General features: G+C 39.9%; 1 protein-coding gene across 3 annotated transcripts in view; it reads right to left on the bottom strand.

Moving 5' to 3' along the window:
• Positions 1-1,921: 1,921 nt before the first annotated feature.
• Tet1 (tet methylcytosine dioxygenase 1) overlaps positions 1,922-16,161 on the bottom strand; it is a 77,740-nt gene continuing 63,500 nt past the window's right edge. For all 3 annotated transcript variants that reach the window (XM_087598699.1, XM_087598701.1, XM_087598700.1), the window contains 4 exons: positions 15,939-16,028; positions 14,254-14,391; positions 13,284-13,584; positions 1,922-10,673 (listed from right to left, as the gene is read on the bottom strand). In XM_087598699.1, the coding sequence (XP_087454825.1) occupies positions 9,790-10,673; positions 13,284-13,584; positions 14,254-14,391; positions 15,939-16,028 (1,413 nt within the window). In that variant the 3' untranslated portion in view covers positions 1,922-9,789. The remainder of the gene's footprint in view (positions 10,674-13,283; positions 13,585-14,253; positions 14,392-15,938; positions 16,029-16,161) is intronic.

Raw genomic sequence — 16,161 nt, 5'->3', positions numbered from 1 at the left:
GCCAGCAGCCTGAACTATGCATTCGGCAATCAGAGAGGTAAGAGGGAAGGAAGGGAGGGAGGAAGGGAGGGAGGGAGGGAGGAAGGAAGGAAGGAAGGAAGGAAGGAAGGAAGGAAGGAAGGAAGGAAGGAAGCCACATCAGAAAGAACAAAACAAGTTGCATATTATTACTGGTTTTGAGCATAGTAAATTGAATTACAATTCAATTATAATTGATATATAGTAATTATCACAAAATTAAGGGTAGATATGAACACAGTTGGAAATGGGGTAGGATAGGTAAGTGTCTTAGTCAGGGTTTTTATTTCTGTACAAACATCATAACCAAGAAGCAAGTTGGGGAGGAAAGGGTTTATTCAGCTTACACTTCCACATTTCTGTTCATCCAAGGAAGTCATGACTAGAACTCAAACAGGTCAGGAAGCAGGAGCTGACGCAGAGGCCATGGAAGAATCTTACTGGTTTGCTTCCTCTGAATTGCTCAGTTTGCTCTCTTATAGAACCCAGGACTACCAGCCCAGGGATGGCTCCACCCACAATGGGCTGGGTCCTCCCCCATTGATCACTAATCAAGAAAATGCCTTACAGTTGCTTCTCATGAAGGCATTTCCACAACTGAGGCTCCTTTTTCTGTGATAACTCCAGTTTGTATCAAGTTGACACAAAAAAAAAAAGAAAAAAGAAAGAAAGAAAGAAAAGAAAAAAGAAAACTAGTCTGTACGGTGAGGGAAACTGAAGCTAAAAACAAAACAAAAAAAAAAAAACCAAACAGACAAACAAAACCTGTGCCATGGAGGCTTAATGCTGGCTCCTCCTTCACCACACTCTGACCTGCAATTAAACTTTACTTTGCCTATTTACTGATTGGTGCATCCCTATGTAGAAAGCACTAGTGCTAGTAATACACCATTGTACAAAAATGTTTCTGCTCAGGTATGCGTCACCACCCAAAGAGATGGGTAAGAGTGGTCAACATCTGATCATTATCTCCAAGAACCCTGCCACATGCACACACGGGCACGCAGGTGTGCACACACACACACACACACACACACACACACACACACACAGTTTGAGGCCAATCTGGACAGAAGACTTTGTTTTCATCAAAACAAAACACAAAGCAAGGAATCTGTACCGGTTAATCTACAGAACAATAATAGACTAAGTGAAACAAATTTTTCATTCCTTTTTGACCTAAAAATGGTAAAAGCTATACAAATTAAGTTCATTGAGGCCATTAACAAGGGTAGTCACATGGGAATTGACAGAGGTTCAAAGACACTACGACCATTTAGGAGATGATGCCAATCTGGTTTGTTTGTTTGTTTGTTTGTTTGTTTGTTTGTTTGTTTTTGGGGGATAGAGAGATGATTTGGTGGTTAAGTGCATTGGCTGCTCTTTCAAAAGACCCAGTTTCCCAGTACCTTATGGTGAACTGCTGTGACTCCAATCTCAGGGGATTGGATGCCCTCTTCTGGCTTTTATAGACATCGGACATGCACTTCTACAGATATATCTGCAGGCAATACACCCAGACATACAAAATAAAAACAATGTCAATCAAAACAAACATTGCTTTTGGTATTATGAATTGAGCTGGGACTTTGGCTAAATGTGTTCTGTATCAATAGCTAGGGCTGACTTTGTACTCAAACTAGCTGATTGCTCAAACTATAAGTCTTTTGTAATTAAGACTGGAATACTAGATATTATATTTTTTTAAAGATTCATTTATTATAAGTACACTGTAGCTGTACTTCAGACACACCGGAAGAGGGTATCAGATCTCATTACAGGACAGATGGTTGTGAGCCACCATGTGGTTGCTGGGATTTGAACCACTGAGCCATCTCTCTAGCCTCTAGATATTATATTTTAAAATAAGATTTGAAGAGGAAAGAAAAAATAGACTACCAGGTGCAAAATAGAAGTATAAAATTTATTTTATACCACCCACAAAGTTCTATATAATCAGGAATGATACAATTTGCAATAGCTTTAAAAAAAAACATGACAAAGATTTAAAATATATCTTCAATTACAGTATTCATTTATCCTTAGTTAGAATTTTTTAAAAGAAAATTTATGCTTAAAACAAATGAGACATAAGGAAAATAAGACAATTTCCACAACTATTTTTACATTTATGTTTCAATACTAGTACATTTCAATGTATTTTGCTACATAAACATGAAATCATGTACAACTGCTGTGCACCAAAATTTAGCTTAATTAGATCTTTCAAGTAACATGCAATTCCAACTCACAAGTATTCAAGTACTGCTACGAAGTGTTCCGTTCTGTGCAGAGGACTCAATATTGACTATGTATTGAAACGACCATTATAGGATTTTCTTTCCCTTTAATGTGGCAAAGTGCTTTGCTTAACTGTTTCCCTCATAAGTGAAGAACTAAACTGTTTTTGTTTGTTTTTAATTTTGACAGCATTATTTAAGATAAAAACCTTTAATTACTGAGATGCGACAGTGGGATGGTAACAGTCAAAATTAACAGTGAGCATCTTCCAGGGGCTGGGTGGAAAGGGGTGCCTTCACAAGGAGACTCAGAACCCCGATTCACCACTACTGTACGTGGTGAGGAATGTGAACTAATGTCCTACTCCCACCAACACTAAACATTTTGCTGGTTCCTGTAAACCAAGTTAATGCCACACGTGTTAATTTATATGCTAGATCACTCTATGAGAGAAACATGAGTCAACTCAGGATTCACCCGCTGATTTCTCTGCCATGGCTTCGTACAGCTATCCCCATAGGGAACACTTCATGGTTTCCTAGTAACCCAAATATAACCATCGACCCACACATCACAATGCAAAAGCTGCCCAAAGTTTAGCTATAAAACCATTTCTGGAAAAATATTTCTCTTAAAGCACCTATCACAATGTTAACTCCATAAAGCTAAAAAAAATATGACCATACATTGCAATAAAAATATTTAATCTTTCCTATGAGCTGTGTTTGTAAAGTCAAATATAGTCAATCAGCCATTTTATCACAGCACAAAGAGATGTTGGAAAGAAGACTCACCAACATAAGAGGAGGCCACACTGAATATTCAAGGTTCTTTGGCCTGTTCCCCTTATATTTGTGCCAAAGAATGTATCACTATAGTCAAAATATACTACCTCATAGAGAGGCTGTTAAAGTAACCTCTAGACAGATTACTAGAAACTTCACAAATACATGTCAGCATTCTTAACTCTAGGTATACCTGCTCCAAAGATTTATGGCTACAAGCGAAGCAGAGGGAACACACACACACACACACACACACACACACACACACACACACACACTCTCCAAAACAAAATGAATAACACCCAACAAAAGATATAATCCAGAGACAATAAAACCTGTTACCAATAATTTTGCATATTTATAATGAGGGGCTAGGAACTAAAATTGTTCAGCTAGCACCATCTTCAAGAAACCTTCATTTCAACATATTTAAATATATTAAACTTTGATCATGAGGGGCATTAAAAGTCCTATTTAGAAAATTACTTGGTGGAAAAAGTCTTCCTATTAATGGTAAAGGGATATTTATCCCTATGCTTTTTATCACTGAGCAGAGAAGAGCAATCCCTGACCTAGAACTGTAGCAACCTGGGTTAGGTGCAGAACAGCATCTTCTAGGCCAAGTAAAGCGCACACGTGTGTACACACACACACACACACACACACACACACACACACGCACCATAAACCTAAGCTTTGCAACAGATCTTTAATAGCACAACAGCTGGCTAAACAATGGAAATGAAGCTAGCTGAGAAACAGGCTTGTAAGGTTTCTGTTTTTCTATTAGCTCTATTCGGTAAACACACATGGCAAATGCATACATGCAGGCAAAACATACATCGTTTCATTCATATTACTTGACTTGCTGTGTGACATGTAGCAAGCTACTGGCTATTCTTGCTGGCAGCTTGTCTGTCAAAGGGAACTGCTTTTTGACTTCAGAGCTGGTGAGACGTTGCACAAAGCACTCTGAAGACAGGATACCATCCTACTGCTCCTGCCTCCCCATGGCCTGGAATTACAAGTGTACATACCACACTTAGGGAGAGATGCTAAGCTTTTTTTGTTTTTTCATTCACGTCCTATTTAGTGTCAAAATATTACCTATTTTTAACATCTATTTTCAGTTAAAATTAGAAGAGGGCAGACGAGAAGTATTAATCCTTCCTCACCAGAGCTTCTGGTGGCTCATCACCAATGACTTACGTTTGCAACCAGATTGTGTGTAAGGATGTGGGGCTCTATTGTCTGAGCAGGGATTTAAGACAAGATCCTAGTTCCAGTATATCAGGGCCATTATTAAGATACCAGTACAGCTAAAGAACTTCTACAGTAAATTTACCTTAGGAAACAGGTTCCCATCAACAGAATGAGATTGTTGGTAGATATAGGTATTTGTTTCTACAAAAGGTAGAAAATGAGGATAAGGGAAAGAAAGTCCATCTACATATAAGATCCAGTGACTAAAACTGCCTGGCAGGTTTGAATTTTAGTAGCTGGAGATAGGAAAGCCAGAGAGAATGGTTCTTTCTGTAGTACTAGGGATTGGACCCAGGTGGCTTCCAGCAAGCTTGGCAAGCACCATGTCACAAACTCTATGGCAGCTCTGCACCCCACTGGTGTTCCTTTTCCTTCTATCATCCCACATCTGTCTCTCAAGCAGTTGGGATCACACACTTGAGTCAAGCGGGTTGTTAGACTTTGTGACATGTGGTTTTAAAAGATAAGCCAAGATGCTGAGGCAAAAGCCAGTCTGATGTCTCAAAAGAAAGCAGAATGGAAAACGTGAGTGAACCAGATACATTTGTGTAAGGGATGACCTGAGCGGTGGGACCAGGATGCACACACAAGACAACAGCAGATTTTTAATCATAAGGAAATCCAAATGTAGAAAAGGAATGAAGAAATTGTTAACCTTTTAATTTTGAAGCTAGAAACATTGCAGACTGCAACAAAGTAATTTTGAGCACTGGGATCTCAGGGTCAACGTGAGAGATTATGACTAACACATAGTTTGAGCATATAGGTTATCCGGGAAAAGAACTGGGGCTAACAATACAATTAGCTGAGTAGGGAGCCCTGTGTCTATACCCTAGCAATTAAAAGAGATCATCTGAACCAGGAATTTCAGGAAAGGATTTGGCAACATGCTAAGATTTTCTAGAGCTGAATGTAAACACGAATGATGACTCCTTACCAAGGAAACCCAAGGTCTAGGATGGGAGAATGTTGATGGTGTTTACCTGATACAAAAAAATCTGGTTCAATCCCAGCACCAGAAAAACCAGGTGTGGTACAGTCAGAGGCAGAAGCAACCACTACAGGTTCAAGGCCAGATCAGTCCATGTCACCTGGCCAGGTGTGTATAGTGACACCCAGTTTCAGAAGGAAAGAAAGGGAAAAAGAAGTTCTCAACATTCTTAGCCATAGTTCAAGACTGTGCTATATACCACCATGAGACTCTTAAGTCCAGTCTCACAATTTAATAGAAGCCCAATTTCTATTATATAAAGACAAAACCAACCAACCAAATGAAAAATAAAACAAAAGAGAAATGCTTAGGAATCTTAACGATTTTGAAGAAAATCAGGTCAAGTGGGAAGACACAGTGACTATCTAAATGGTCTTCACAATTTTCTAATGCTATGAGAAATACAGTATGAAACACTCATTTCATTGAAAAAAAAAACTTAGTCATCTCAAACCACTAAGCAATGACCATACCACATGGCTAAATATGCCAAAGTGAGCAGCACATAGAAGTAATAAAGCAGAGGTTCCATTTATGATGACGGCCGCATCAGTACTGAAGTCGAGGAGGGGCAGCAAGGGAGTGTAACCACAGCTACAGAGTATATACAAAGACATGCTTTCTTCAATGGTTTCCTCAGCCAGCCCTCAAGAACTCCTTGTGTATTCCTAATACTGGGTTCCAGAGGGAATGACAGAAACAAGGATTGCCATGTGCATAGGAAAGAGTTACTAGGTTAATGTCATAGGTTCTCCTGGCAAAGCCTAGGATAGACAGTCAAGGGAATCTTGACCTAATCTCAACATTACCTTTCTTGTTCTGAACCTCACCAGAGGACAGAAAGCTGTTTATGTTTGACTTGCACAAAAATCAAGAGAATTCTCGGTACTACAATCCTCTCTGTGTGAGAAAAGTTTGTTTTATCCAGTTCTGAGAACAGAGTGGCCCTCAAGCTGTTAAACTTGATAGGTGCCTTCCGTCCTGAGAGCTCAGGGATTGAGCACTGCCTTCTGAGGAGACTTCTGGTGCAGCAGTAGTCACCACATTATCCTTTATCATAATAATTCTTGTCGTAAATGTGTAGTAAAGATGAAACTCAGTTGTATTAAATCTAGACTCAAAGATTCCCACGCACTGAGGAGTGAAACTCAGGGTAGCTTCCTGTTAAAGACTGCATACACCTACTTGTTTGGCACAAAGGTAAATGCACCCACAATTGATAGAAGATGTCATGTCATGTCTTGACTTGATAGCTTCATCCCACACAGAGTCTCATTATATATATATAATATGACTAGTTTGGGGTTAGTTTTGTACATGCTACTGTGAAATGATAATGAGAAGTAGGTTACTTCATGTGAATTAAGTCAGTATATCATTTACAGAAGAATAGCCATTCAGTTAACTATGTAATGGAATGAATGTAAGTGAATAGCTTACAGCTTTCACCTAATGAAGTTCTGTGTCTCACAAATGCAATGACTTTGTTTGGGAAATAATTTAAGATGTGGACTTGTTCCAAAAATTGGCCTCTATTAGCCTCAAGTCCCAACAATAGATTTCAATGAAGTTTGTAACACGGTCTCTTTGGTACCTGGCCTTCCTAGGTACTTTGTAGAGAATTGGAAACAGGACATATGCAAGGCCAACAAACACAAGAACAACAAAACAGCTAAGAGGGAGCTGGAGTACAACTTTAATCCCAGCACAGAGGCAGGAGCAGGGAGATAGCTCTGTGAATTCTAGGCTGGGCTAGCTAGCTTGGTCTGCCACAAGAGTTCCAGGACAGCCAGAACTACATAGAGATCCAGTTTCATAAAACGTAAACCCACCAAAAATGGATTTTTGAGAGGGCAGGTGATGTATAATTCTATAGTAGGCAAGATCATAGCATCACCAGGGCGACCATGGAAGTCATATACAATGTACCCAATGTTCGCACCATGAACAACAGTCTTAACTAGAGCTCCACAAATGAGGTAAAAGGAATGGAATCTAATTATAATAAAACAGTAGAGGTGTAGAAAGACTGTTAGATGGATGAGTTGGATAAGTGACTGTCATCTCCAACCAATTTATTTTGTTTCTTAAGAAAGACCATTCTTGGGGTTGGGGATTTAGCTCAGTGGTAGAGCGCTCCCCAGCTCCGAAAAAAAGAAAAAAGAAAAAAAAAAAAAAAAAGAAAGACCATTCTTAAAGCAGTGTATAGCCATCAGACAGTGCAGTAGAACATCAACAAAGCACAGGATGTCCACAAAGCACATCAGAGAGACCATGAACGTAATAGAATGAAGTTCCCACAGAGGGCTGTTGGTTGAGGCACTCCATCTCTAATGTTAACCTTAACAATGGAATGACAACATTTTTGTTGAAACTGATTAGCTTCGTGTACTTATTTTGCCAAAGTTCAACTAAATTCATAAACCCCAACAGTCCCATTCATCAACATTGGTGTATGCAACCAAGAACATGACCTTATCAAAAAAGACACATCAGCTTGACTACATATTACTGTAACTCTTCATTTATAGATAATTTGTGATGTCCTTTGAAAGTAATTCCAAGCATCCTTTATTAGTCTGTATTATAAGAGGTAATTCAAGGAAAAACAAACCAATCAAATTGAGAAGCATTAAATGAAATGTGCCTTGGAAAGATGGACAGATGAATGGACAAATAAAAGCAGGAGGAGAAGATTCTATCCTGTAATGGCAAGAAAAGGATTTCTAGCTGAGGTCTGAGACCTCCAAGGTTAATTTCTAGTGATCTACGCTAATAAATACCTAACTGAAGCAGATCAAGCAATAAATGATCACACTTACATACCTACGTAAGAAACCCTAGGCTTAAAAATGTTTATAAATGGAAATCTAAGGCACGCAAAACACTAAATCAGATCAAAAGTTGTCTTTATCCCAGGAGCATCTGCCTCCTTGGACACGATGGAATGTCAGTGGACATGTCTTATTTACAATCCCTTCCTCTTCCTAAATCTGCCTCGGTCAGAAACTGACACTTTGCACCATGTGTCATTTTTAATAAGTTATTCTCTAGAGAGCTCACTGCAGCTGTTTACATTTGCACCAAGATTGTGGTAGTTGTGGGCTTCTTGTGGCCTCTCTGAGAAGCACCATGAGGGTTCCTGAGGTACAGGAATCCTTATCCAGATCCAAAGAATCCGACCCCATGAGTGTCAGTAGCACCTGTGCACTTGGATCTCACTGAAAGGTCTCTTGGTTTTAGACGTTTTTGTTTGGGGAAATCATTCTTGATATATAAATAAGTCAATTAAACAATGGGCAAAACAATGGAACACTAAAATAATTAGGATGCTGATTTTATCTGTGGCCTTCAAAATAGAGGATTACTCAAGAAGTTAGGATTCCCATTTTCCTAAACACAATAGAGTAAGATTAATGAATAATTTGGCTCTCAATACTACCATGGGACTCCAGGGTAAGGGTGACAATGCTAATGCAAGCTTGTCCCCTCGATTATCTCTACAGAATATGTCCTTCTCATTTGGGAAGAACATGTTACTTATGTTCTGATCTTGAAACACTGGGAATCTTTGACTGATCCCAATTTGTTCCCTTTCCCTTTCAAAGTACCTGTCATAGGTCATATACTTAATTCGGGAGGCGACTTCAGAAGACAATTTTTTTCTAATTAAAAAGGGGAAATTGATATTGCTGGCATTTTGTATTTTCAATTTTTTAGAGATTCTCTATTCTATAAGTAAAGAACCAAGGTCATATGTGATTTGTGTACAGGCTGAGGGTAATGGGATGGGACTGTACAGGGCAAGAACAAACGACTTCTCTGGTATTCAAATACGCACACGTAACAGACATTAGGATTCTGCTATATACTATTTCAAGTTACTCTTAAAAATAGAAAGTGCTTTTTAAAATATTTACAGTTAGCAAACAGCCTCCAACCATCACTAGAATAAAGAATTACTTTATATAGGAGAAATGTTTTAAGAGAAAAAGCATTTCATTGGTTTACTTCAAAGAAAAGTGCACATATGATGGCAATGATTGGAAGATGCATGAACAATGGCACCAGAAAACAATCACTCAGGTCATTACTACCATGTTGATGTGGTTAAAGCACCAGGAGTTGTGTAGAGTTAACACTACATCTTGGTTTTTACATCTTATTGCAGAAACCTGTTATAAACCCTCTTAATAGCAAACTAAATAAAATGAAATAAAGCACCAGACTCTGTGGTTCTAACGCAGCCAACACCTAACCAAGATGTTTAAATATTTAAAACTATAAAAATTTTATTTTTACTGAAAATGTTCACCTTCTACTAATTCTCAAAATATAACCACAGTTAAGTACCCACCCTTTTATTTAAAATTTTTACCTCGGAGTTGAAATGGGTGAAATGAAGCAACAGTAAACAACAGAATGACTTTCTTTTGAACAGCACCGGAAAAACTACACCACATTAGCAAAGGCATTACAGGAGAGAAGCCTTTAGACCCAACGGTTGTAGGGTCCCGCGACGTGAGTGAGAGCATAAGGGGACACGGTAACAACGTTGTCGCTGGTTAAGGTTGATGCAACTCGAGAAGGAATTTGGTATGATAAATTGGTTTCAGGAGATAAATCAGGATCCTCCCTGTCTGCGGGGGGTTTTTTTGTTACTTTTTTACATTTACACTTAATTCTGTTGATATCAAAACCGTGATTAGGCTTATTTAGATTTTTGTGCTGGTAGAATACAAGGGACACACGAAAAGGGACCTCTCGTTTGGGAGAACTCAAAGAGGTGGTAGCATGAAGCTCTTTCCGGGCACACTCAATCAGCACTGAGCCATGAATGGGTGCTATCGCCACGCCACCAAAGGCAGGATCATTATAGATCTCCTCACTGTCTGACCAAAATTCATCAAGTTGAGGGATGTTACCATCCTCGGGTTGAGGAGGCTCATCTGTTTCCGAATGCCGTTCATCTTCCACCTGACAGGAAGCCAGTTTCTGAGGAGAGCTGAGGAAAGGGAGCTGCTGGTTTGACTGGTTAGAAGTTAGATGATCAGGTGGACTTGTGAGAGGCTCAGCATGAAGGGGAGAATCTGCTATGGGAAGAGATTGGTGAGGAAGAGCAGCCACTTCAGCAGCAGTCTGCACAATTCCAGTACATTCCCCAGGAGCTGCATTAGCACCACTGTGTGCTCCAGAAGGCATTGTGCAGTGGAGAATGCTACTTGTTTCTGGAAAGCCACCTGAGGCTGTTTTATTGTACATACAGGTAGATGTTTCTGTGGAGGAAGCCTGCAGGGGACAGAAGTCTGTAGATTCATCTTTCACTGGGTGAGGAGTAGATGAGGCTGATGAATAGATCTTAGTGTTGTGCGAACCTTTAAACAAAATAAAATAAAACTATCTCACTAGTAGTTCATAAACACAAAGTTACACCCAGCAAACATGAAAACAACCACAGAAGCTATTTGGCACCTGTCAGTTGTTAAAAAGTATTTTTAAAATGCTTTTCTCCCTCCTGGTATTCGCTCCTGGGGAAGCAAGCACTCTGTCATTTGGCTGTAACTAGGCCTGTAATTAAACATTGCTTTGCTTTGTTTAAGACAGTGTCAAAGCATAATCCTGTTTATCCTAACACTCACTATGTAGACCACCAGTTCTCAATATGGGGGGCAAGATTCCTTGCAGGAGTAAGGTATCCAATAACCCTTTCACAGGGGTCATCCAAGACCATAAGTAATATCAGATACTTACACTACAATTCATAATGGTAGAAAAACCATAGTTATGAAGGAGCTATGAAACTAATGTTATAATTGGATGTCACCAATGACATGAGAAACTGTGTTAAAGGGTCACAGCATCAGGAAGGTTGAAAACCAGTGATAAAAGCCTGGAATTTAGGGATCTGCCTGCCTTTGCCTCTGCTTCCCAAGTGCTAGGATCAAAGGCATGTGCCCTTTTCACTTTTTAAAACTGTATCATGGGTATTGGAGAGTTGGCTTCAGGGGTTAAGAAAACCTGTAGCTATTGCAGAGAACTAAGTTTGGATTCCCAGTGCCCACGAGGAAGGCACCTACAACTGTCTGTAACTCCAGTTCCAGGAGACCCAAAACCCTCTTCTGACCTCCTGAGGAACCAGGAATGCTGTGGTGCACAGACATATTCTGTGAAAAACGCATCTGAAACAGGGTCTTTATAATACAGGTTGGCCTGCAGTTTACACAGTCCTCCTGCCTCAGTACTGGGATTAAGAGCATATACCAAAATCGCAGGCCTTCTAATGTTTTAGGGTCATGCTACAGATTTAATCCCAGGACTTCCCAGAACCATACCTCAGCTGATTGTACTTGTCCACTTGTACAACAATTCTCCCTAAAGAATTCTTCCTCTTTAGGAGCAGGCGCCGGTGCTCCTTCATTAGTGAGCATCTTCCCATCCCTCATTACGTTCACTTCAAAATGAAAGAAAAACCCTGGACATCCTGACTGTAAGACAAGCTGTCAGAGACAACTAGGTCTGTGACAAAGATTTCTAACTCCGCTTGAAAAGTCTTTATGAATTTTAAAAACAGGAAAATGAACATTTTGAGGTACTTTAAAAATAAAAATCAGGGCTAGAGAGCTGGCTCAGCGGTTAAGAGCATGGACTGCTCTTCCAGAGGTCCTGAGTTCAATTCCCAGCAACCATGTGGTGGCTCACAACCATCTGTAATGGGATCCAATGCCCTCTTCTGATGTGTCTGAAGTCAGTGACAGTGTGCCCACATACATAAAATAAATAAATCTTTAAAAATAAAAAAATAAAATAAAAGTCGGTGTGCAGAGGGGAAAAAAATCTAAAAGGCACTGTAAGAGAAATTTGTTATAATCATTCCAAGAACAAAAAAATAAATCCAGGGACTGGAGAGATGGCTCAGTGGTTAAAAGCACTGACTGCTCTTCCAGAGGTCCTGTAATGGGATCCCATACCCTCTTCCAGTGTGTCTGAAGACAGCGACAGTGTACTCTTATACCTAAAATAAATAAATCTTTAAAAAAAAATCCATAGCAAAAATTCAAAAAGTGATCACATTTGCACCAGTTAGCATTATCAAATTTGTTGAAGGTATTAAGCATTTACTTTCGCCACCAAACCCAGTCTCAGAATTATCAAGTCAATGAGATGGTGAGAAGCATTTCCAGTCTTGTGAAGTAGACCAAGACGGGGGAAAAGATGAAATCTTAGTCAATGAACTAAGCAGACAACACTTTACCAAAGAATCCACAGGAAACAGGAAAAAGAAATTGTGCATTATGAGCTTTAAGATGTGAAGCTAATTACAGTTTAATAAAAAAAGGTATTTAGTTTAAAAGGCAGATAGCAGCCAGGCAGTGGAGGTGCATGCCTTTAATCCCAGCACCCAGGAGGAAGAGGCAAGTGGATCTCTGAGTTTAAGGCCAGCCAACCTGGTCTACAGATCAAGTTTGAGGACAGCCAGGGCTACAAAGAGCAAAGATGTCTGAAAAACAAAAACCCAAAGAACAACTCCCCACACACATGCACCATACCCAGAAACAACAAAAGCCAGATAGTGATACTACAAAGTTATTTACCAAAACCAGTCTCACAAAAAGACAGGAGTTGGAAGCTGGAGAGATGGCTCAGCAGTTAAGAGCACTGGCTGCTCTCACAGAGGTCCTGAGTTCAAATCCTAGCAACCACATGGTGGATCACAACCATCTATGAAGGGATCTGACACCTTCTTGTGGCACATAGGTACACATGCAGAGCAACTCTTACAAACTTGACCTAGACCTTAGAAGAAACGGAGGCAAATGGAAGGTAAAGCAATGATCTGTGGGTAGGTAACATAAATAAGGACCTGGCAAAGATCAGAAAACAGAAATGAATTCATCTCCCTGGGGGTGTGGCAGGATGGGCTGCTAGCCAAGAGAATAGAAAAAGAACAAGTTCAAACCCCACTGGGGATGAAAGCTCTGACGCACCTGGGGCTCCCTTTGTGCAGGCAGAGTTCCTCTTCTTGCTGAGGCCAGTAGCACCTGATTTCTTGTCCTTCTCCTTCATCTTGGCCCTCTTCCCACATCGAGGAACAGGCTCACTGAAACACAGTCGCCTCTTCCTGGTTGGCCCATTGACTTGGATGGCCCCAGATTGGATCTTGGCTTTCATCCCTTCCACGGAGCCAAATTCATCAGTGTCTGCAAGCCGGTATAGTGGCAGGACGTGTAGCTGCTCATCCCCAGGAACACTTCTGTCACGGCCATCTTCTCGAATCAATGTACAAACCTGAGGACAGCAAGGGAGAATAGGCATATTTTAGCATTGCTTAGCATCATGTACAGCAGGTGTGTTGGTTTGAAAAAACAAAAAAATGGCCCCTTAGACTCATATATTTGAAAGGGTGTGTTAAAAGAGTTTAAATCCACATTGGTATAGAACTCACAGAGATCCAAGAGTCTTAGCACCCTAATTGCTGGGATTAAAGCTTTGTCTGGCAACAAGTATTTCCTCTTATTCATACTCTAATGGTTTGAATAGTTTGGCCCCCGTAGACTAATGTATTTGAATTCCTGGCCCATGGGATGTGATACTATTGGGAAGCATAATGAGCTTTGTTGGAGGAAGTGTATCACTGTGAGAGTGGGCTTTGAGGTCCTATGTTCAAGCTCTGCCCAGGGCAAAAGAGAGGCTCTCCTGGCCACCTTCAAATCAAGATGTTCCTTGTGCAATATTGTATCTGTCTGGATGCTGCCATGTTCTGGACACTGGAAGGCAGCCGCTATTAAATGTTGTCCTTATAAGAACTGGTGTGGTCATGGTGTCTTTTCACAGTGATGGAAACTCTAACTAAGACACATACCTTCCAATAAAAAAATCTTTCCAATTTTCTTTCAATACAATTACATTTTAGGAGCACACCTAAAGCACAAAGGACTAAAGTACTCAAGTGCATACCACAGTGCTTCCATTGTTCATGTTGTGAATGTCCTTGTGAGAATGAGCACAGAAATCCATGCAACAGGTGACACCAGAGAAAGGACGCCCCTCTTCATTACCAAGTCGACAGTCTCCAGCAATGTCTTCATATTCCACCTTAGAAACAAATGTCAAAACCATAAGATAATGTTTTTAAAAAGATTTGTTTTATATGGTTTTGTCTGCACATGGGTCTTGGACAACATGCATGCGTGTTCAAATGCCAGAAGAGGGTGACAAGATCGTTTTGAGCAGTCTTACAAATGGGAGCACCAAATCTCTGTCTTCAAATTATCAGCCAGCATTCTAAATAACTCAACCACCTAACCAGGCAAGATCTCTTCCCTACTATATTCTGTGTGTGAGTTTTGTTTTGTGTCTAGAAATACGTAGATATATGTGGAAGTACCCAGGTAGGACAATAAAGGTGTATCAAGGCTGGAAGGCAAAATGGCTCAATGGATAAAGGCCCTTGTTGCTGTGGCTAGGGAACTGAGCTATCTACCTCCAAACAAACACAATGAACACCCTCATCAGATAGAGGTGTCGGGCTGGAGAAATGGCTCAGCAGTTAAGAGCATTGACTGTTCTTCCACAGGAATCGAATTCGAATCCCAGCATGAACATGGCAGCTCATAAATGTCTGTGATTTCAAGATCTGACATCCTCACACAGACATGCATGCAGGCAAAACACAAATGTACATAAAATGAAAAAAATTAATTAAAAAATGAAAAAAACTATGCTGACAAGAAAGCTCGGTTTTTTTGTGGGGGATAGAAATAGAATTTCTCTATGTAGCTCTTGGCTGTCTAGGAATACTCTGTGTAAAACAGGCTGGCCTTGAACTCAAAAATATACCTGTTCCTGCACGGTTTCCAAGCACTGAGATTTAAAAAGTTTTGAGCCATCACCCCCAGCCCAGTAGGTACGCTTAACCACTGAACCATCTTTGATAAACAAAGTCTCTTATATATCAGGCTGGACACCCACCTAGGTAGGTCTGTCTATTTCCCCTAGAATTTTGTTTATTTTTGGCAGTTCTAGAGATCCTAAAGGATAATAAAACATTACCTCTCAACTGCATAACCCACTTTTGCCTAAGGCATAATTGAATCACTGAGACTATAAGTGAAGTGTAGACTAGACGGGAGCATTTAAGGCTCTCTCAAAACCCAACAGGAAAACCCTACTTGAAGACTTTTGAAAGGTAGCAATAAGAAAGCGTACATTTGAAGAGTATTCAGGCTAGGAGAGATGGCTCAGACTCTAAGGATGTTTGACATCCAAACCTGCATACAGGAGTTTGCATCTTAGCACCCATCCAGAAGGGCTAGTTTTCTGTGTATGCTTTTCCCAAAGAGGGTAGAGAGAGGAAGGAGGGTCACTGGGGTTTAAAGGCTATCAGTAAATGTGAGAACCACGTTCAGCAAGAAATACTATCTCAGAGACATAGAATGCTTAAAAAAAAGAACCTCGTCCCTGGTTTGTGGTCTATACACATGTTTACACACAGGCAAGTATACACACAATCTGACAACTATTTTTAAAAAAGTACACATTTAAAGGGAACTTTGTAAAACTAATATGAATAGTAACTTATTTGACATAGAAATTTGAAATAATCTTAAGGTCATTATGAAAGTTTCATAAAAAAAAAATACCTGATTTTGATAAGCAACTGGCGCCATCTGCTTATAAACTGGAGCTAATACTGTAGCCAAGTCTTGTAAATTCTCCTCAAGCTGTTTTTCCTATAGTAAAAGATAATTCATGTGATGTAACTTTAAAATACCATGTTAGCTATGTTAAAGTGAGTTACAGGTGTGTATAAAACTCCACTTCAAATAATTCCATGTGTGGCTAACATACAATTCATATTTACCA

Source organism: Rattus norvegicus, chromosome 20 (genome assembly GCF_021556685.1).
Source record: "Rattus norvegicus strain SHRSP/BbbUtx chromosome 20, alternate assembly SHRSP_T2T, whole genome shotgun sequence".
Classification (NCBI taxonomy): domain Eukaryota; kingdom Metazoa; phylum Chordata; class Mammalia; order Rodentia; family Muridae; genus Rattus; species Rattus norvegicus.
This window is presented reverse-complemented; position numbering and strand designations above follow the sequence as displayed.